This window comes from Chanodichthys erythropterus, chromosome 15 (genome assembly GCF_024489055.1).
Source record: "Chanodichthys erythropterus isolate Z2021 chromosome 15, ASM2448905v1, whole genome shotgun sequence".
NCBI lineage: Eukaryota > Metazoa > Chordata > Actinopteri > Cypriniformes > Xenocyprididae > Chanodichthys > Chanodichthys erythropterus.
In genome coordinates, this window is record NC_090235.1 from 6,784,900 (window position 1) to 6,801,313 (window position 16,414).

General features: G+C 36.0%; 1 protein-coding gene across 1 annotated transcript in view; it reads right to left on the minus strand.

Moving 5' to 3' along the window:
* LOC137002206 (class I histocompatibility antigen, F10 alpha chain-like) overlaps positions 1 to 14,218 on the minus strand; it is a 28,296-nt gene extending 14,078 nt beyond the window's left edge. Inside the window, exons 1-2 of the mRNA XM_067361721.1 lie at positions 14,079 to 14,218; positions 13,362 to 13,622 (exon numbers count right to left, since the gene is read on the minus strand). Coding sequence (XP_067217822.1) covers positions 13,362 to 13,622; positions 14,079 to 14,130 — 313 coding nt within the window. The 5' untranslated portion in view covers positions 14,131 to 14,218. The remainder of the gene's footprint in view (positions 1 to 13,361; positions 13,623 to 14,078) is intronic.
* Positions 14,219 to 16,414: the final 2,196 nt, after the last annotated feature.

Sequence of the window (16,414 nt, forward strand, 5' to 3'; positions counted from 1 at the left end):
GTCTCAAACTCAATTCCTGGAGGGCCACAGCTCTGCACAGTTTAACCCCAACCAGCTCCAACTCACACCTGCTTGAAATTTTCTAGTAATCCCGAAGACCTTGATTAGCTGGATCAGGTGTGTTTGATTAGGGTTGGAGCAAAACTGTGCAGAGCTGTGGCCCTCCAGGAATTGAGTTTGAGACCACTGCCTTAAAAAATCACGTGTGACTGTGACAAAGCAGCCAGCCATTGAGAACAACACACGCTTTCCATTATGTGTTTGTAGGTTCATTCAGTGAGCTGATACAGATACCTGAACAATTACATCAATTAAGATGAGGAATTTAGAAATAACTTTCAGTTTCCACTGTATCCCAGATTAAAAAAGAAAATATGAACACATGAAGCACACACAGGCTGGGTATTCTGTAGACTGAACTATGAACTGTTATTATGGTTAAGTCACCCATCAACAGTGTAAAGAGTCTTGATAATTTTGCTATGAGATCAAAGCAAATGGAGTTTTGTAACCAGAGTAGGTCACTTCAGAGCCATCTGTTCTCTGCTGTCTGAAAAATACCCATCATCCTTCACAGACCAGCTCACACGTCTCAAAAGCGTCAGCACAGATCTCAGTGCTGCTGTGATATTTACACTTTGAATGGCCAACAGTGAGAGCAACTCAGAGCGCTTTAAAACAGCAGAGAGAGAGAAACATTTTGTGTTTGAGAGAGGTTTGGAAAACTACATTGTGGGGACCAAATGTCTCACAAGGATAGTAAAACCTGATATATATGTTTTACCTTGTGGGGAAATTTTTTGGTCCCCAAACTCCCCATGAGCAGTGGTGGCTCGTCAGGGGAGGCAAGGGAGGCACAGCCTACCCAAAATTTTGAGGAGAAGAATGATTTAATGTTAATAAAATTCCCAGTTATTCATTTCATGTCTCAGAATGTGTATTTGGCATTTGTAATTTCACCGCTGTAACACTGCGTACTGAAAATGAAATCAAAAGCACTGCTGTTCTTTCACGAACATGCAGAATCTGGGCACTTCTAACGGCTAATATTGCCCATAACACATTGCGCTGTGGACCAGGATTCGATTAGAACTACAAACTAAAAAATTATTATTTCATCTGCAACAGCATTGTGAACTTATATAACAATGCGTTTGGTCATTAACTTTTAAATCCATCATTATGCAAAGATGAGGAGAGTTATTTCATGAAAGACCCGTGACTGGCATATCAATGAGCGACTACATTTCTCTCCAAAATGGTAGGAAATTAAATTGAATTGAATGTGGAGGATTTTAACTGTGACAAGATGATTGACAGAGCAGTTTAAACAGTTACAGGTTACGTCACTAAGCGACAGAACGTCCGTTTAAGACGCAGTTATGACGAGGTAGTATGTCCCAAAGCTTGCATACTCTTCTGCTACACACTCAAAAGTATGTATTTTTTCTTTACAAAAACAGTACATACTTTTAGGATGTAGTATAAGTAGGCGAATTGGGACGCAGCAAGAGTGTGTGTGTGTGTGTTTACATTTGAATTTTTTGACAGTTGGAGTTTCAGTTGGAGTTTGAATTCTGTCAGTGAAAGTCTATGGAATGTTTGTGAGTTTATCATCGGCTGAAAACTGTTAGTCTGATCAGTTATGCCTGACTCACACTACACGAGTTTTAGGCCGATTTATGCCCGATTTTACCCTTCAGAGAATCTGAGAAAAAATCTTGTCGAGGACCTCGATCGGCTCCGATGTTCGGCGCAGATTATCTGGTAATGTGAGGCGTTCACAGATTGAATCTTGCGCCTCCCGATCTGCTCTCACACAAATCGGGGCCGCCCCGATCATATCAAACATGTTTGATATTTAGGATTTTAAATCGGGAAGATCACGTCAGTTCTTTAACAACAGCCAATGAGAGAAGTGAATGAGACCGCGAAACCAGCTGCTGTATGGGTCCGTTGGACATTAGTGATGGCGGAACTCCTTGAATAACGCGTCTTCAAAAACATGACGCAACCGTACGGACAAAGAGATAAGCTGAGGAGAATTCACTATGGTTTTGAACATACCGGGTGAGTGTAGAAAGCTGCTAGCAAATGTAAACATAGCCTACCTGTTTATGTCAGTGACTCTTCTGGGTATGGTAATCTTAATAATATCCTGTAGTGTGTGCTGCGCTGCAAATTTCAAATCTTGTAGTGTGTGCATGTTTGAGATTTGTGAGAATAAAATCTGTGAAGATTCTCCTTATGTGTGTGCTGCAACCAGATTTCATATTCGGTCAGGATTTAAAAACTCCTGTAGTGTGAGCCAGGCATTAGAAAAGATATATAGTCCATAAAATTAATAATCTTAATAATTAATAAAGAAGGATGGAGGGGAGATGAAGGAGGGAATTTAATTAAGTTTTGTTTAGTAGTTTTTATTATTATTACGCTTGAAGAGGGGAAAAGGGGAATTAACTATATAATTTAATAAGGGTTAAAGAGTTTAAATTCCCTCATTGATTTTTTTAAATTTTATTATTTAAAAGAATGAAATTATTTCAATAAAAATGTTTAATTTAGAGAAATGCATTAATTTTACTTATTATTTATTATGTTTTTCTTCCTTGTTGAAAATAACAGAATGAAATGATCTCAATATGAATGTTTAATTTAGAGAAATGTATTAATCTTTGGTTATTGATTATAAAACCCCCAAAGAAGGATGGCAGAGAGAAGAATGAGGGAAGTTGAGCTTTGTTTAATTATTATTATTACTGTTATTATTTTTTTTCTTTATTTTTTATTCATTTTGTATGTTTATGATTGTACAATTATGTTTTTTTCTTAGTTTATTTTTTTCTACCTCTCTCTCCAAGTTTTCTCTCCTTTTCTTTTTTGTTGTTTTGTAAAAATGTTTTAAGGGGAGGAAAGAGAAATTATTTTTCTGCAAGAAACACATTTAAATAAAGAAGATCAGAAAAGTTGGCTGGAGCTCAAGTATTCGTATCATTTAAAAGTGAATTTATTAAAATAGATAAGGAGGGAAGATGTGTATTAAGCCGCGCACACACTTAATGATTGTAAGGCCGATTATGAATGTAAATTGATACTTATGGCTGATCATGCTCAAACGCGTCCAGTCGCGTTCAGTCAGCGATTGCAGTCGGTGTTCAAATTCCATGTGTAAGTATTTAAATCTGCTTCAGTCGCAGGAAACAATCGGTATGTGTGTTCAGTTCAGTCTTAGAATGTTTCAGCTAATCGTTAGGTGTGTCCCCAGTACTAAAGACGTCGTTAAAATGTCCATCTCACTACAGTGGTTCTCATTTTATGAAGCCACAAGAATAGTTTTTGTGCACAAAAAAAACTAAATAACGACTTATATAGTGATGGGCCGATTTCAAAACACTGCTTCCTGAAGCTTCGAAGCGTTATGAATCAGTGTATCGATTCATGATTCGGATCGCGTGTCAAACCGCCAAACTGCTGAAATCACGTGACTTTGGCGATCCGAATCATGAATCGATACACTGATTCATAACGCTTCGAAGCTTCAGGAAACAGTGTTTTGAAATCGGCCCATCACTATATAAGTCGTTATTTAGTTTTTTTTGCGCACAAAAACTATTCTTGTGGCTTCATAAAATGAGAACCGCTGTAGTGAGATGGACATTTTAACGACGTCTAAAGTACCTTTTATGGGTCTTGAGAGAGGAAATGACATTGCTGGCTATGGAGGCCTTTCTGAGCCATCGGATTTCAACAAAAATATCTTAATTTGTGTTCTGAAGATGAACAAAGCTCTAACGGGTGTCGAACGACATGAGGGTAAATAATTAATGACAGAATTTTCATTTTTGGGTGAACCAACTCTTTAATGAGGACAAGACAAGAGGATCATTTATCACCTCAAATATCTGCTTTATGTATCGAGCCCTTAACGCAGAGTATACGAGTGAATTATTTAATAAAAGATCTTAGTCATTCCAAAAGTGGCCTAGTATTTTTAGAAAATGTATCTGGGATGAGGGGAAACCAAGAGTAAAACTAAAGATTTTACAAAATAGTGAAGAAATGTGTGGGTTATCATTGACAAATGTGGAGTATTATTATTACGCAGCCCAGATTAAACCAATGTTGAGCTGGATGCAGTGGATAATATATCAGTGGAAATGTATGGAAACTGGGTCACTTGATGCAATTAGTTCATTAATATTTTGTGGAAGAAAGAAAAAGGTGAATATAGTTATTATTGTATAAGTGAAACTTTTAAATGTTGGAGAAGAATTAGTGATCATGAGATGGTTAGTTAAAGAGAAATATCAAGAGATCCAGATTTAAATCAAATACTTTTGATGATGTATTGAAGGTTTGGGATAAAAAAGGATTTGAGATTCTGTCAAATTTATGGAGACAATGAGATGGAGACATTTGAGAGCATATGGGGAAATATGTATCGTCTAGGACATTATTTTACAAATATCTTCAAATAAGAAGTTATTTAAAGGATGAGATTAAAATAAAAACTTTAGATGATTTTCACCCTCTGTTGTGTTTTATGATTAAAGTTAGTAAAATGAATAGAGTAGATAACTTGATCGGACGAATAAATAATATATTCACAGAAATTAAGCATACGGGTTTATATAATATTAAAACAAAATGTGAAACTGAATTAGATAATAAAATAACAGAAGGAGATTGGAAACAAAGTTTAAAAGATCATTTAATATCTACACAATCTACATATTGACAAGAATATGCTTGGAAAATCATTATGTGATATTTTATAACACCAGAAATATCTTCCAAATATAATCATTTATGTTCAGGATGTTGGAGAAGCTGCAGTGAACTTAAAGCTCATTACACTCATATTTATACTTGTAAATTAATAAAACAATATTTGGACAGAAGTAATTCAGGGAATATAATAAGAAATCAAATATAATAAAGGTATTAGGACATATGCTACTTAGTGAAGATGAGTTATATTTATCATGAATACTGAGAATTACAGCGTTTAAAACAATAACATGATTTTGGAGAAGAAAAGAATCCCCAATTTTAAATGATTGTCAGATTTACTTTCTAAAGTCGCTTCATGAGAGGAAACATGAAATTAAGAGCAAAATATAGATTTTGAAAAGATTTGAGCACCTCTAAAATCAAAGTATATACTATAAAATAAAGGAATTATATATTAATTACCTCTTTATATAACCCTGCCTCCCTTTAACTTATTAATTTATTATTTTGTTTATTTAATATTATTATTAATTGGTTTTAAATAATGTTTACTTACTTATTAGGAATTAGGTGTCATTATAAGAGTTTGATATGAATATGTGAATGTTTAATTTTTTGTGTGTATTTCTTGTATTTTTATTTTCTTTTTTCCTCCTATTTTTGTATGTAAAAGTGTTTTGTTGTGTATGTATTGGTTATTGTTCTAATTATTATTTATTTGTTTATTCTTAATATTCTTAATTATTTATTATTTATTTTTTATGTTTTGGTGATGGTATTATCAAAAAAGATAAAAAAGTGAAAGGAAGAGAATGAAGAAGGAAAAATGAGAAATAACTATTGATTCAAAATATAAGGGGCCCTATCTTGCACCCAGCGCAATTGACTTTGTACACCGACGCATGTGTCATTCCTATTTTGCACCCGCGCAAAGCGCGCTTTTCCCTCCACAGAAGCGCAAACAATCCCTGGTGCTATTTTGCTGTTCCATTAAACAATTGCGCCACTGACCAGAAAAAACCTAGTCTAAAGTCAATGGCGCAATATTTTTTTGTTAGAGCGCGTTGGTAGAAACTGCACCTCTGGGCGCGTCCACAGTGCGCGTTGACTTTGCTTATTACACACAGGGATGCGCATCACACAAACATGCCAAACATTAAAAACAAAAGGATTATAGTGTAAAAGAATATTATTGTGTAGGCTACATAAATATAAAAATGTAATGATGAATAGTAATTGCGTGTATTAGAATTAGGCTACCTATTTTCAGTTCAGCCTTCTATTACAAATAATGATGAACGAAATTGGCTAATTAATTGGACAATCGTGCCAATACACACACACATATATATTAACCGACTCATCGCGCGGAGCTATTTGAAAGCCTGCATCCAACGCAGACGACTGAAAGATTGACTGGCCACTTAACAGGCAATTTCAGCTTTTCCGCCAACAAATTCCGTCATGTAAATATCAATCCGCCATGGCGCGAGCGCATCTCGCTCTTAAAGGGAATGGTAGATGACACTCTGATTGGTTTATTTCACGTTACGCCCAAACCACACCTATGAATAATGAAGCTACTTCAGACCAACCCATTTTAGATTTGCGCCGGGCGCAAGAGCCATTTATCCCGCCGGGAAAATAGCAACAGCGCCGAGACCCGCCCACAAAGTTACTTGCGCTTCGCGCTTTGACACTTGCGTTTCTGATCGTTAAAATTGGGCCCTATGTCTTTAAAGGAAATGTTCATTTGTATAACTGTATTAAATGAGCTTGAACTTAAAGACATAATAAAGTGTATACAAATTATTAATCTTAAACAGGATATCATACTTATTAAGACTCTTCTCACTGTTGAAGAGTGATTTTACCGCAGTAAAACAGAGTAAATCAGCAGCACTCGATCGACTCCTGGAGGAGCTTCATCCTTTTATCTTTTCAAGAAATCAACACAAAAAATAACTGTAACACCTCTATATTAATTAATCTATTATTAATTATATTTTGTTAATTAATTATTTTATGTATTTTAGTCAAATAATTTGTATGAATAAGTGTAATCAATTATTATTCATTTATATTTTATTAATTAATTTGGGTTCAATTGTTTGTTGTGGTTTCTGCTCAAAAGATCGAGAGGGTTTTAGAAACTGGTTTTGCTCAGCAAGAAAAAAATCAACAGGAAACACTGATCACAATCATTAAGAGCTTCAGGATCGAATAATATTAAATAATTCAGCTTCTTACCGAAAATGACATTGAGTGTTAGTTTCCTGTTCAAAGAGTTGTACAACATGAGCACACACACACACACACACACACACACACACACACACACACAGAGTTACTGATCTTCAGCTGATGAACACACAGTAACCATGGAAACATGTTGTGCTGTTGTAGCAGTTCAGTGTTCTGCATCAGCAAAGTCTCTTTCAGGAAAGTCATTTCACTCAGCGGCCATCTTTGAATCGCCTCTCAGCAGCTCTTTCAGTCATGTGACTGCAGCTCCTCTCTCTTTGAGTGGGGAAACGTTAGATTCCCCAAAGCTGTTCATCAAGCTTACGATTAAACTTCATATTTGAAATCACCAATGAAATCTGACAACTGTCTCATAAATTTTGTTTCTAAACGCTCAAATCATGACAAAAAACTGCATTTTTCAGGCTGGAGCAGCCGATGCACATGTGCAGTCATAAACACTGACTGTTTCTATAGCAACCGGAGCTTCTAACACCAGCTGCAGTGATGTAATGACTTTAGCGATTGATGATTGGCTCTTTTACTTAGAAGGCGGGACTTATTCTGCCATATTGCGCTTTGAACTTTCTCCCAATCATAGTAATACGAGTGAACGTCTTTATATATCTAGTGTTTGGCATCAGTGTTTTGGGACAGTGGCGTCTGTTCTCACCTTGAGCACACAATAGTCTGTGAATCTCATGTGACATCTGAACTAAATGCATTTCAAACATCATGACAGTTTGTCATTCATTTATGAATTGATCATCTCCTGTGAATCTGGCGTCTGTCTGTCTCTCTGTGTCTCTGAGCTTCAGTTTGTGTTCCTTCGAGCTCATTCACACTCAGACACAATGAAAACCCTGTTGAGACCAGCTTAGACCTGTATGAATTCAAATGCTGGATCTGTTTGTTTCTGTAGGTTAGTGCTGGTCTAGTTCTGGATCTGCTGGTTAAGGCAGTTAACAGGTCTGGTGGTGATTCTCAGTAACAGCGTCTAAAACTCAACATAAGTGAGACGAGTGCTGCTGCTCAACTGTCCTGCTCTGATTCACTAGTGCTCATCCGGACTCTGATCTAAACCTACTGATCTGACTCCAGTCTACATAGACAGCATCCTAAATGAAACAGAACCTCATAAGTGACTGATCTGGAACACACTATAAAGGCAGCGACACATGAATCATGAAAACAGCTCTGCTCAAGTGTGTAAACTCACAACTGATTCAGTTTGTCGTTAGCATATTGCCAAATGTGATTCTCTAATAAACATAAATATGCATACACAAATATTGTGGAAAAATAATCAGTTTTTAATTCTATGAAACTATTTTGTTTTATAATTTTCAGAATTATATGGATTGTTTCACTGAGGATTTTGCAGTGCATTATGGGATTGTATTCACAGTGAAAGTCATGTGATTCTGCCTTAGATTGTGTCCAAAAGATGATATCTTATAAGGCGGCATAAATATTCTTTTGGAACGAAATGAGAGTGAGGAATTGATGACAAAACTTTCATTCTTGGATGAACTAACCCTTTAAGTTCAGGTTTTAAGGGTAGGATATAGAAAATATCATTAGCTCAGTATAAAAACAATATAATCTAATGTAAACTCTACACTGTGATAGACAAAAACGTAATACACATAACGGCGTGTATCTACTGATTAAACGCTCACTACAGATTTCTGTGAAAGAAATGAGTGAATTGTTGTCGGTTCAATCAAACACAACAGTCAGAGCGTCTGCTAACAGAAAGACCAAAACCCTCATTCAGAGATCTGATGCTGTGAGGATGACGGACAGCTGTCAGCGCTGAGAATGATTGATCTGATGATGTGAGGATGACGGACAGCTGTCAGCGCTGAGAATGATTGATCTGATGATGTGAGGATGACGGACAGCTGTCAGTGCTGAGAATGATTGATCTGATGATGTGAGGATGACGGACAGCTGTCAGCGCTGAGAATGATTGATCTGATGATGTGAGGATGACGGACAGCTGTCAGCGCTGAGAATGATTCAGAGCAACTGGACCTTCTAATCAACAACAAATAACTGATCAACCTACATTCTGCTTTATCCCGACGGGCTGCTTTGCTCTTATTAGAGAAGCAGAATGTAGGTTGATCAGTTCTCAGCCCTGACATCTGACGAATCACATCTGATCATGGGAATCACTGGACCAAGGATAAAAAAGCTATTCTTTTTTTCTTTTTCTTTTTTTAAAAGAAGGGAAACACCGAAGCCTGCCGCTATAATCAGTCACTCTTGTGCACAAGACAAAAGCCTGCATGAGAGAGTTAATTCAAGTGCATATGGACGTGATCAAAATATGAAAACGCTGTTCATTCAATTTTATTTTGTTACAATACATGCTGTTTCACGTCATACTTTCAACAGGCTTATTTCAATCGCTAAAAATACACATCGGTACTTCCTCATCCTCAGTTAACATGAAATCATCCGTCGTGTTTGAGTTCAGCAGATGACTTGAGGGACCCGTTTTGATCCCTTCATTTTTTATTGCTAAATGATTACTAAGGACTTTGTTGCAACACATAGCAGAACTGAAGGGAATACTTAAGCAATTAAGGGAAATACTTAGTGACAGCCTTAAGGTTTTGTTCTTGCAACCCATGTTTCACTGAGGATACCCTTAACCTTATAACTAAGGGTTTTCTTAACTTAAGGACTTTCATGCAACCGAACCCTGAGCTTCAGCAGCGGCCGAATCAACCACAGAAGAACAATCTTATTCTGAGGAACCACGACAGAGACGGAGATACAATATAAAACACGCTTGATGTCGTAAAGCTCCTGTGATTCATATAAAATAGATTGTTTGAGGAATCAGTCATGATTTGATTCAGCAGGACGTCCTGTCACATCACTTCAGCTCATCTGAACCTTCACTGCTCAAACGGTTTCACTTTTTCTCTGTCTCTAAAACAGAACTGGTTTCTTTTCTTACAAAAAGGAAGCGAATGATTTCTGATATTTGTTTCAGTCGGTTCATCTTCCACTGATGCTGACGGACGCTGAACTGAAATACTCTGACAGTGTTTCTAACCGCTGAATCTACAGCAGCACAGCAGAAGAAATGTGAGTTTCTCGTCTGAATTTATTGTGATGAGAGAGAAAGAGTGTGTGCTGTGAAATAACACAAAGATGATAAACAGACAACATGATTTCTATTGCGATGTCTTCGCTGGATGAACACGACTGCAAACATACTGCGCTATCAGTGTCATCTGACTCACGAATGAACGACTCTTATGAACCGCTCTAAATTATGGGTTTGACTGAATCACTCACTGAATGAATCGATCGAGCAGTTGTTGAATTATTCACTGCAGCGGATGTCATGTGATTTTCATCATGTCAATCAAATTGAACTGTGAACTGTGACTGTGTTGTGTGGGTTTTAGGATTGTGTGACTTTAATCAGTGAAGTTACTGACTGTTGTTAAAGACACACATTAGGAAGATTGTTCTCTCATAATAAATGATACTTAAATTCAAAAAGAAATGTTGCCAAAAGTAGTATTGTTTTTGTTTAGTATGTTTGCTGATTCTAGTTAGTATCAATTATTTTTTAAGAATCATTAATGGATCGGTTAATGAACTGGAAACGGTGTCTCAGAAGCAGAATTGTTAAATTCTTTCCTCACCTATTTTCCTTCTTTTACACTCAATATTTATAAACAGATGGAGACCGTAGAAAGGACAGTGTTCCTGACAGCAGAGAGCAGATGACTCTAAAGTGACCTACTTTGGTTACATGGTATTAAATATCAGACCAAACTGCATTTGATCAAGATAAACGGATGCTGCCTTCACAAAGACTCACCTGAAAGTTTAACATAGTTTTAATAGTTGATAGTTTTGGCCCACCTACAGTTAGACAGTTAAACAAACAGTCAGAAAAACAGATGTGTGAGTGTTTACATTTGAATTTTTTGACAGTTGGAGTTTCAGTTGGAGATTGAATTCTGTCCAAGCGGCAACCTCCCCCTTTCTCTCGTGAAGCCAATACGGAAGTAACTTAAACTGCGATTCATCGACTGGCCGCTAGGGACAGGCTCCAAAAGAGAGCAGAATCTCATAGAGTCCCATGTTAAATTGGCCAAGTTTATAGCAGAAAAAAACATGTTTACAAGTTGGTTCAAATTGTGGTTTTGGTCTATACTGCTATTTTTGCCCTTCATGACAACTCTGAGGGGGGTGAATTTTTTTTATAACTTATCCGTTTAAATTGTATTAAGCCTTAAAGTTCTGCATAATTAAGGGCGTGGCCACTTGAGTGACAGGTAGATTGCGCTGCTGTCTGTGAGGCGTCATGTTACCTCAGCTGCCGCTGAATTTGGCATCTCAGCCGTTTTTGTGCTTTTTTTCTCGATTATTTTATACAATTATAAAATATGGCTTGCTGCATAATATTCGAGACTGATGTGTGTCTGTGTGCGTGCACGGGGAAGAGACATAACACACGTTGTTGGATCGTGGCATTGGCTGAAAGTTTTGATTGGGAGATTTAAGTTACTACAATGACAATACCAGGAGGATATACAACTCTGACAGCACTGCTTGGATATTATAACTAAAACTGCTGCACTATTTTGAAAAAAATATACTTTGGACACAGGCTCATTTGTTTTTTAGATACGATCGCTGCTCAGATTGCATCCTTTCTTGAAGAACGATGACAGAGAGCAGATCATTCAGAATAAATGTGAAATGTTTTTTTTTTGTTTTGCAATGGACATTTATATTTTACCCAAGTGCCAGATTGGATTCATCTCGCGATCTCTATTATAAAGGTATGAAGTCCCATTTGATGTTCCATGTTGTTATTTGCACACCCAACACAAATTACTGGTGTTGGAGCATCTATATCTTAAAAAAAACACCGTAAATTGACAGTAAACCTTTAGAACTTTCTGATGTTAAAACTTATCTTTATTAATAATTTAGATAGTATCTAGATAGATAGCTCCTTTGCTTGCTAACGTTGTCACGTCGAGCTAGGTGGGCGTGGTTTCAGCAACCAATCACATCAGCTCAAACCACCTCCCCGCCTCTTTGCCCATTTTCAGTTATCCGGGAGTGACGTGCGGTGACGCGCAGCTAAGATGGCCGCGTCCTCATTTTCGCTTCAAAGCTGCTGTTCAGAACTCTATGGGTGACGTCACGGACGCTACGTCCATATTTTTTACAGTCTATGATTCTGTCACTGAAAGTCTATGGAATTCTTGAGAGTTTTATCATCTTCTGTGGGAAAACCATCAGTAAAATATATAATCAATAAAATTAATGATCTTAAATAGGATATCATACATATTAAGACTCTTTGCGCTGTTGAATAGTGATTCAACTTTACCACAGTAACAGTGAAAATCAGCAGTACTCAATCTACTCCTGGAGGATCATCATCATCCTGCAGAGTTGAGCTCCAGTCCTACTGAAACATCAGCTGATCTCAGTGTCAGAATGACTGAACAATGACAGTCAATGTGAAAGAGGAGAGCTGGAGCTGAACTCTGCAGGAGACACGTCTACACACACTGAGTACAAGAGATCAAGTTATATGTCTGTGTGTTTGTACACGTCTGATGAGTAGAAGACAGACTAAAACAAGTGTGGGGGGGGCAAGAGATTTCTTAAATTACAGATGAATGAACAGTGTTTCATCTATCCACACAGTTTTTTTCAGTATTGAACTGAAGATATGACAAGCTGTGAAATTATCATGAAATAATGACAAACAGTACAGAAATTAAGTAGCAGTACTCGCAAAAGCACACAAATTATCTTGAGTTTTCATCTTTCTTTTTGAAAAAGCAGTACAGAACAGTAATGCTTCTAGATTTAAATAATTTATTATTATTTATATATTTTTTATTCAATTATAATAATTCATTATAATTATTTTAATGTAGTAGAACTAATTATAAGTTTTATTAAAACATTTATTTTGTATTTTGTTTTATAAAAGTCATTTATTTATATTTTATTAATTTAATTTAATTTACATTTGCTCTGGTTTCTGCTCAACAGGCTGAGACGTTTTTAGGAAGTTGGTGTGCCCAGTGGGAACATTGATCACATTATTAAGAGTTTCCGGATGGAACGATAATATTCAGTTATTAATTTTTTATATATATTTTTTTGATGCAAAAGTATAATAAATGAACTGCTAGAGAGCAAAATATTTCTAGTTACTGTGCTCACAAGATCACAGTGACTGTGTATATGTGAACATGCTATTTATAATAATAAAGTCCTTAGGGCCTCTCTCCAAAACAAAAAAAACTATTAAATTATTAACAAACAATTAATGTTGATTAATTGACCTCCAACTGTAAGTTGTAACTCACCTCCAGTTTGATTAAAGCGAGATTTTAAAATGTCAATGTTGTTTTTAAATGGAGCCTCATTTCCAGCATAGATCTGTGTGTTCCTGTTCCAGTAATCCGGGTCAACAGCTCCACTGATCCACTCTGCTTTCTGGACTGCTTTCCTGATGACACTGTCATAATAGTCAATTTGCTGACCATCAACAACCCCTGCTGTCATGAATTCTGGAAAATTTCCAATGCCAGAGGTGCCTGTGTAGAAGTACTGTAAAGTGTGGGTTGCTGAAAGGGGGAAAATATACATTATAAGAACAAGATCAAAATGGGTGATAAGATCATTATGAGCCATAAAGTTTATATATTTAATATAAGTAACATTTCAACATAATTTTAATTACCATTATAGTTGCCTAATAATAGTTTTCATCTTTACAAATATTAAGAAATGTACATTTAAGACCTAATAAAAATATGAACCTGTTGAGAAACATAATTTTTAAGCTGTTGTTTCAATGACCTATAATTGGGTAGTAATTTAACTATTTAACATTTTAACACTATAAATAATTTACAACTTTGGTCAGTTATTCTGGGTAAACTAAATGATCTGTCAAAATCTCTTAACCCAAAGTAAAAATAACTTACAGATGGCTCAAAAGAACAAATAAACTATTTCTTTGAAACTGTGAACTTTAATTAATAGCAAGAAAGCAAGAAAGAAAAAAGGAAGAATCTTACCAGCTGAAATCAGATGAATCCCAAGCACAAAAATTACCAAGACCTTCATCATTTTTTCCTATAATTTGGCAAACCAAAGTATTTTACTCTTGTTTGATCTTTAGAGATAGCTCCTCTCCTCAGAGCAAGCAGACGCACAACTGCGAGCACTTGCTCATGGTGAGCACATCAAGTAGGTTTTCAGGACCAATGGAAATCAACTATAACTCTTACATCACTTGTTACTAGAATCAAATTATCACAGGAGGTTGAGATCAAAAGTGAAAGTTAAGCTGCAGGGAGAAAATTATTCTGAGAGTGGTAGAATAGTGTCTATTATGAGGAAAATGTTATAGCTTGTTGTATGTTTACTAAGATTACTAAAAATCATCACAGGAAATAATAAAACCATTATTCAATAATACCCCCTTTATATACTATCCAGATTGCCCAAAATACCGTCTTTACATTTTAAGATACCAGGATTGCTATTTAAAATATATTTTTAGAACATGCATTAATTTATTTGTGTCATATTTCAGCCAAAACCTTTAGTAATAAATTGTCTTAAAAAGCTTGCAAATTGCGATTATTTGTATAAGCCAGAGGAGGGAAACGCTTCCATTATAACATGTAGATTATAAAAATACAGTTTCTGTCTCTTTCTATTTTTTTGTGTTGCCACATCAAAATGTCCAACAAATTTAAGCAGTGCTTATTTGATGGCTTGTTGATTGGTGACATGAATCTTTTTGTCAAAATTGAAATATAGCTGAAATCAGGTCACTTAGACTACGATCTGTCTTGTGACATACAAGTTTGGCTCAACTATGCCCACATTCAGAAAAATGAGATGTGAACATTGGTATCTAACCAATCAACATTCTTTGAAGACACTGTTCTCAGTTCAGTGTTTACTGTGTTTTATATGGAAGTTTGAGCAGTCTTAACTGAGTGCAAGCATAATGCACAAAAACAGATTTACAAAATTAGAGACTAGGATTTTTGGTTGCACTTTATTTTACAGTACGTCCACTTAGAAAGTACTGGGTAATATGAGGTAACTACATGGGTTAAGGTTAGGTTTAGGGGTAGGTTCAGGGTTAGTTATTACCAATTTACTCTAATTACTACCGGATTCTTTCTATTCTTCAGCATCACTAATCTCCAAGAAGAATATGCCACAGCATGTTTAGTCATAAACTAAATGTAGAACTGAAATTTACTCCCAACAGTTAATTGTGTACAGGAGACTGGGACTCAAACAGGGCTAGTCTCATAAATGTTAAATCATAGTAACTGTAAGGTTTTAAAACAAAAGTACAAATGACCATAAATGATCATAAAATGCTAAGATAATATTTTCTAATGTTCAAACAAAGATATTACAAGACAAGGATCAAGATTCACAATGTGCAAATAAACACTGGAAAAAATATATATATATTAGTCAGGCAAGTTTGGCTAACTGCTGTAGCCAGTAGCCACACTGTAGAGATAAACAAAAGATCAGACATTTCCCTGTGTCCTTGATTGCACTCTGTTCCCTGAAATCATGTGACATCGAGACAAATGCCTAGAGCTGAGGCAGTATGAGTTTAACTCCTTCAGGCAACAACAATGGTTTAATTTTGGAAAACTGTTGTTGGCTCAGAGCGCCACTTAGTGGTGACTAAAGCGAAATACATGTAAAAAATAATTCAAGATGCATTGTTTTAGTTTACATATTATTTTAGTTTAGATATATCGTTTAGTTTATGTCACAGTGAGATATAGATCTATGATACTAAAAAATTTGAAATCTCTAATGTTCCTCAGAACTGAAGCCTACAGTGAAGAGACTTAACTTCATCCTCCTGCAGACATCAGCCCATCCAGGATTTACTATGTGACTGCTCAGTGTCAATGCAGCATGTGATTTTAAAAACATTTGTGTAGGCTACTATATAATCTCTAATATAATAACTCACAAAGTCCATCCTCAAGTCAAAGAGTATTTGTTGTGTTCACTTGTCTGTATCTGCTGTTATGTTTCAAATAGTGTAGTAGTATGATACTGCCTGACAAATAAAAATACTGTATATAAATCTCCTTCCTACACCAACCAGATCCAACATTACATTCACAGACGACAAAGTATATAGCACCTGTTCTAGAGTAGAAAACAGATATGAGATGATAACTGCACTTTAATGTCCTGTCTAGAGTTGTGACGTTCGCGAACGAACCGATTCTTTTGAACGGCTCATAAACATGAACGATGGGAGCCGAGTCGTGGCCGGAGGGGAGCCGTTCTTTCTGTCGTTCTTTTTTCCTATGCGTGTTTCACACAGATGCAATTTTAAATATTTTTTGTT